The following is a 7241-nucleotide window of genomic DNA, read 5'->3' on the forward strand; positions in this document are numbered from 1 at the left end:
TTAAGAATTTACGATCAAAGTATCCGCTTGACCGATTTGGGTATTACATTTTCGTAAAGAGGGTACACGTGTAAGAAAATTTTGAATGATAAAGAATATCTTGTACTTTTGTTTTATCGCGTGAATCGTAGGATATAAAAGACAACGTTTATATTTTTTGAATTTCAAATAATTTAGGTTCTGTTGCTCGTGCTGCGATTAATCCAGAGTTTAATGTTACGTAAAATTATTTAAAGTTCCAACAGTCTACAAAGTGCCGGTGCGTCTTGAGCCTAATAGTGAGCACATTGTAATCGCAAAGCTGATATTATATGCACATTAAAGTGTTTAATGCTAGCGAAAGGAAATTAAATTAAGGTAAGTGTGCCTACAAGTTGCTAGCGGTTTAACAATTGCCCTAGAACTGGTTTGATACTATTCTGAATTTAAATACGGTCCTGAATCATGAGTTGGATTGATTCCAGTTACCCAACACACGTTGTTCGATATTGAAGGCAATGATATTGAAAACAAATCAAAAAGTATTCCCCTTTGTTGTCCCAATAAATTCACAGAATTTGTAAATGAAATAGATTATATAGAAATGTTGTTACATTCAGACATCATATTTCACACAAAAGACGCATCAGACTGAAACAAGTTATGAAATAAAGTCAACCTAAAATGGATTCAATTGAGTATAAGAAAACAATGGATACAATACGAACCCTAAAGAAATACACATTTATTTATGTAACCTACATTTTGTAAAAGTGTTATCGTACGCAAATGATATATTTTTTTCCTTTGCCGACTGTCGTGTTAACAAGACAGCTGACATTCTGAATTTTTGATCTCCACTGAATATACGTACAAAACACGATCTTCTATCTGGTATTGATAGAAGAATAAATTACGTAAATACACGTTTATATTGCAAAATGTTGTATCTTTATCAGATTAAGAAAAAATCTTTATAGATTCAGCATTTTGTGAGGCAGTTCTATCATAATTTTCGAAAGCACAAAGGATAGGTTTCTTTTTTATTCCACCTAATTGACGTTTATTGTATCATAAGCCATGAATAAAAGATACAACTACAACACTCTTCATATTAATTACCTTGGTAATCTAGACACACGGCAGTGTGTCCGCCAAGTTCGAGCAAAAAAAGCGACACACCGGCCGTGGGTTATATTACACGAACCATTTCGGGCCAAATTCGACCCCCCTGTAACTCAAAATCTATTTTATTTACGCGTATCAAATTTCTAGTATCTATTGAGACCCCCTCACTTATCTAAAATACAAAATTTCATTAATATACCTATTGTAGGTCTTGAGATATTGACGTCAGAAAATCGCTATTTTTACTATACACTCACTGACTGACTGATTCACTGACTCACTCATCAAAAACCTAGACCACTTCCAATGGTCGTATTGACTTGAAATTTGGCATAGAGGTAGGTCTTTATGTCAAGGTAAAAGGAAAAATCTGAAAATGGCCAAGTGTGAGTCGGTTTCAAAATAATGAAGGTGTTTTATACCCGGTGTAAATTTATACCCCTAAGGAACTAAAACGAACTAAATTTATCTGTATTTATATAATATATCTTCGAATGGTTTGTATTTAGTTTAGTTAGAAGTAAAATAGTGTAGTTAGAAGTAAAATAAAAATCTGAAAACGGCCAAGTGTGAATCACTTTCGAAAATAACGAATGTGTAACTTTGATCCACGAACATAATATATGATAACATGTCATGTCAGTCAGTTGGTAAATCTAGTCCATTTAGTTAATCTAGTTCATTTCTTTGTAAGAAACATAGTGCATATTAAAAAATCTAAAAGATAGTATAAATGAGACATTCCTTTAACTAACTTCATCATAAGAAAAAAATAAAATAAACAACCTTACAAAAATAAATGAAATCCCACCCAAAACAAAAATGTGAAAGACTGCCAAGTTCGATAATATGGGAATGCTTCGCCTATAAAAGAAGTGAGATCTGAATAAGTATCAAGTTCCATACACATACCTCAGTTAAAAATAGTTACTTTTTAATGATGTTACTTGGCAAGTTTTAATAGAAAATTAAATACTTGATTCATTGCGTTTAGTAGGTTTATAACAAGGTGTATGAAAACTTTCCAAGTAACATCATTAAAAAGTAACTATTTTTAACTGAGGTATGTGTATGGAACTTGATACTTATTCAGATCTCACTTCTTTTATAGGCGAAGCATTCCCATATTATCGAACTTGGCAGTTTTTCACATTTTTGTTTTGGGTGGGTTAATTAATACATACACAATATGTTATTAATGTCGGCGAACTTTCTCAATTTTCAGCTTATGCGAAAGCTCATTAATAACAATGAATATTTTAATATTTTTATTCAATATAGCGTGACGATACTAATTAAAGGTAACTTTAACAGTTTCGTTTCTATTGTTTTCATATAAAATATTACTTCAGTTCAATATTTTTCGCTTCTTTATTACACCTTTTTAATTTAATTATTTCTTTGAGAGGTCGAATTAATTAACGAGTTTAGATATAACATTTTTTTCATTTAACGTTTGAACTTCAACTGATGAACTTGCGTTGAATAAAAGGCGAGTATTTTACCTAGCATTGAATAAAGTACAGTTTCGTTTAAAGCTATGCCACCAAATACTCGATCTTTACTCAGAAAGATTTGTCGGTATGTATACTATGCTGGTGCCGGCAATTGTTGGTACGAAGACATTTACCATGAAACGAAACCTTACAAACTATACAGTATAGTAACATTCTCCATCTATACCATCATGATTTTCCTGGAGAACGTAGCCGCATTGTTCGGGAAATTCCCTGAAGTCGAAAAGAATTCAGCCGTCATGTTCTCGGCCATACACGACATTGTGCTCACGAAAATGTTTCTTCTTTTATACCATAAGCAATCTATAAGGAAATTAAACTACGAAATGTCTACTGTCGGCTCGAGTTTCGAAGAAGATCATGTCATGAGGAAACAATATCTGAAAACGACAGTAGGTATATGGTTGTATGTCATCTCCGTTTACCTGTCTCTCGGAGCGTATGGGGTCGAGAGCGCGAGGAGGTCGATCGTCGAAGGTTAGTACGTAGAATACGGCTCAACAATACATACACAAAGGACAATGCTCAAAAAAAACCCAAGCCCGGCGCAAACGAAAAGTAACTCAAATTATAGGTAATAATAAGTAATGAAATACTGCATAGGAGGCATCATCGAAATCAATGGCTAAATGTATGAAATTGCTATTTGATTTTTTAAAGGGATAACATGAGCAGCTGGGGCTTATAGTTTAATTAAAGTGCTATCTGAAACAACAAACAAGTAATATGGCAAGTAGTTAATAAGCTTCTCCAAAAAGATAAATCAATACCGAAATACAGGCTGCAGCGCCCACGTCATCGCGTCATGAGCGTTTTACATTACTTAGGGTGGGCTAGACATGAGGAACAGTTCGCGCATCCCGCAACATTTTTGGATCTCGTCGTGTTAGAAATAAAGAATCGATGACTTTTAAGCGTTATTAGATATTAAAATGAAAAGTGCATTCATATCCTGTTTTAGTTCTATCATCCTATTATTTTGTAAAAGTAGGTAGAATAGTGGAGAAGTTGCTATAAACATGTCATTATGTTGCTCTTAAACCACAACTGTATCTGTTTGCTGTTCCTTTTACTAATACATTATGTTACCTCTAAAATCTTGAGTAGCAATGTACCGCAGATGTTAAAATTCGAATAGCAATTTCACGCATATAGCCACTGATTTCGATAATGCCCCCTATGTAATATTTAATTACTTATTTTTACCTATATTTTGAGTTACATTTCTTTTGCGCCGGGCCTGGGTTTTTTTCTCATACTTCATGAGCATTGTCCTTTGTTTCCTTATTTTATCAGGTTGTGTACAAAATATCATATACATTTATTTTACTATTACAATTTCCGTTTATGTTAAGTTTTGTAAGATATGGATACAATATAGTAGTCGATGCATTTCATCATCTTTATTATTACTACTATGCAACCGGCTTAAAGCCATGTTCATGATATCATCCGGGTTACTAGATCAGCAATAATCATAAATTCTTCATTTTATCTGTTCCTTCCAGGGGCCCCTTTTTATACGGTGGTCACATATTTACCGTTTTACGATGACAATTCAGTCGTGGCATTGATTTTCCGAATATTTTTCTACATAACATGGCTTTACATGATGTTACCGATGATGTCTGCTGACTGCATGCCAATCACGCATTTGATCACCATGACTTACAAGTTTATTACTCTTTGCCATCATTTCGAACGAATACGGACTGAATTTGATGAGGATACGAAAATAATGAACAAAAGAGAAGCTATCGATAAACTTAGAGCTGGATGTTTGGAAGGTATTAGGATGCATCAGAAACTTTTGTGGTAAGTTCTTTTATTTGCTTTTGTTTGCACTATTGTATTGTGTTAGCCAACAAGAAATAAACAGGATTTACCGGCGACGTAATGAATGTGATTCAAGGGAAAGATTGTATCGTTGTTTTTATGTTCTCGAGCGTAGATTTTATTGACAAAGTAAATAAGTGAAAAGGCCAAAATAAAAGCGAACTTGTTACATATCATATTTTGTTTTTTTTTTTGTTACTTCGACGTTGTATAAACGTATAACGTCGATTTTCAAAAATTCTTGGATAATGCCTTTATAAATGTGTTTCAATCTTTTTAGCTTTCTGTTTACATAAATAGGATTTTTATTTTGGTGCTCTTTACAAAGCAGAGACGTTCATGTTAATGTACTTTGTTTAGTTTAGCAGACGAGATACATCGTGTTTTCGGAATAATAATGTCACTCCAAGTGTGCGAAAGTTCCGCCGTCGCTGTGTTACTTTTGCTGCGTTTAGCGGTACGTAAATCCCTTTTACGGCCAGTTTCTTCATCAAAAGCCAAAGTAAAAGTCAAAGTAATGTCTAAAGTAAAAGTAACGGTCAAATACGTTTTTTCAAGGCCTTGGTGACAGCAAATCTAATAGAAAAATTGAATTTGACCGTTACTTTTACTTTAGACATTACTTTGACTTTTACTTTGGCTTTAAGTTTTGATGAAGAAACTGGCTGTTAGTGTGTATTTTTATAGTATAAATTTTTTACAAGTTTATTTTTTACGGTAGTCAGAATGTTTCGTATTTGTTACAGTCTTAATGATCACTTAATAAATGATTATTTAATTATCTTGTTTGTTGATTCTGACAGAGGATTAATTCAAAATTTTGATACAAATGTAACTACTTAGCCTTCAAATTATGCCTATTTGATAGCAATTAATCTTTGCTAGTGTACATACTAATCACTTACTCTGAGCTTCGCTATAATACATGTTGTTAATTTCAGCTGTCACCTCATCTTGATCTAACTAATGCGTTCATGACGTATACGTTTGTCTGTTCACTATTCCTACTGCTGGCCTTGAATTTATGGAACGCCGGAGAAGTTACTTATCAGGTAAATATTAATCTTTAAATTAATTCTACAAAAGAAACAAATTAGACTGCTGTCGATCCTAAAATAAATTCACTATATCAAGGCGTTCCCCAGGGTCCTATATTGGGTACCACTAAATTCAACACACAAAAAGATTTATTTTCAAGCTTGCAAAGATTTAATCCTGTCGTTTTTAGCCAGGCTATTGACTCTTTACGAAATGGGCAAGTGAATACATGTCTTGAATATTACATGTAAGTATTAGAAACAGCTTTTGGAATAGAAGTTTCGTTGAAATGAGTCTGAAGTGGTCTCATATAAAGATATTCTTCATTAAAATATGTGTGGGTGCATTTACATTCCATTAGGTACAGAACTACAGATATTTAATAAAGATATATTTTTATTCTATTTGTCAAAAAAAAAAAATAAGAATATTCTAGCCCATAACACTGTGTCTCCGGGCTTGAGTATTAATTAAAAAAATAATAATTTAGTCATCTAAATTGTGCCTGTGTGTGCCTCTTTTTATATTTATATTTTTCATAAAATTGTGCTGCATTTTCGAGTCTGGGGAAGGTTCACTCGTTTCAAATATCCAAAGCAATGTAGTGTTAACATCTCGCGAACGTGTGGCCCACACGTTGTCTCTCTTGGCGCTGCACGTGAGCTACATACTTTTGCTTATCCCGTCTCGTCAAATGCACTGATGATGTGTGCCAAGGTCATCATAATCCTGTCTTTATTCCAATTTTATTTGGGGTCAGCGCAGCATGTCTTTGCCTTCCATACTCTTCTATCTTCCGGTATCTCACAATCTATCCATCGTTTCTTTGGTCGTTCTCTACGACTATCCATGTTTATGCTAAAAACCTTCCTCACCACATGACTTGCATTTCTTATATGGTATATTTACAATATCCTCGTTCATCGTCTAGGCATCCCTGCTATCAAATGCCATGTTTCAATGTGGCTGGCATCTTTGCGAGTTGGAGAAGGACAACCATCGCGATATTCGAAGACTGGTCCTAATCGGTTGCACGCAGGCGCAGAAACCACTTATACTCAAAGCTTTTGGAATCCAGGATTTGTCGTACGAAACATTCGTGTCTGTAAGTAAGCTAGCTGTATAATTAATAGTTAGAAAACACAGCATTCTATATGGAATATATTTCCGTTTAATATTATTAATGTTTGCTACGCTTCGGGTATAGAACGACTTTACTGATGAGGATGAAAGGGCTACTTTTTATATAACTAGTGGATGCAACCATGGAAAACCGTATGTATTTAGGTAATATTAGCCGAGCTATTGAAAGATAAATCTCACGTTGAAATATATTATGATATATTATTTTAAGGTTCAACAGAGGAGTAAATTATGAGATATTTCGTAGAAATCGTTTCAAAATTTCACATTTTCAAATTGCAGGTAGCAAGAATGACGTACTCAATATTCGCTGTGTTTTACCAAAGAGGCGAGTAATATTATTTTAAGCACTCGGAAATTAAATGGAACCATTGGAAAACATGCGCTTTGTCCTTATTTTCGTACACATTCCTTTTAAAATACGTTGAAGTGCTATTAGGGATTTTTTAGTAAAATAAAGTTTATTTAGGTATTTCGAGTGCTTTTTGATTATTTTAATTAAGACTTCGTGAAAGTGAAATAACTCCGAAACAAGCAGTTGTTAACACTATTCTGTTCATTACGTAATGGAAACAAATAGTAACGGCCTTAAACTGACTA

The 7241-nt window shown here is 33.6% G+C and overlaps 1 protein-coding gene across 1 annotated transcript; it reads left to right on the forward strand.

Moving 5' to 3' along the window:
- Nucleotides 1-2647: 2647 nt before the first annotated feature.
- Nucleotides 2648-6977, forward strand: LOC124637048. The gene is made up of 6 exons (XM_047173365.1): nt 2648-3101; nt 4133-4439; nt 4821-4917; nt 5402-5512; nt 6430-6603; nt 6924-6977. Exons 1-6 carry the CDS (start codon nt 2648-2650, stop codon nt 6975-6977), a joined length of 1197 nt encoding a protein of 398 aa, XP_047029321.1.
- Nucleotides 6978-7241: the final 264 nt, after the last annotated feature.

Source organism: Helicoverpa zea, chromosome 15 (genome assembly GCF_022581195.2).
Source record: "Helicoverpa zea isolate HzStark_Cry1AcR chromosome 15, ilHelZeax1.1, whole genome shotgun sequence".
NCBI classification, from domain to species: Eukaryota; Metazoa; Arthropoda; class Insecta; order Lepidoptera; family Noctuidae; genus Helicoverpa; species Helicoverpa zea.

Excerpts from the sequence above, each read along its gene's own strand:
- LOC124637048 (XM_047173365.1), top strand. The coding sequence starts at position 2,648 with ATGCCACCAAATACTCGATCTTTACTCAGAAAGATTTGTCGGTATGTA. Across the intron at positions 3,102-4,132 it reads GAGGAGGTCGATCGTCGAAG|GGGCCCCTTTTTATACGGTG; the intron begins GTTAGTACGTAG and ends TGTTCCTTCCAG. Across the intron at positions 4,918-5,401 it reads TACTTTTGCTGCGTTTAGCG|CTGTCACCTCATCTTGATCT; the intron begins GTACGTAAATCC and ends TGTTAATTTCAG.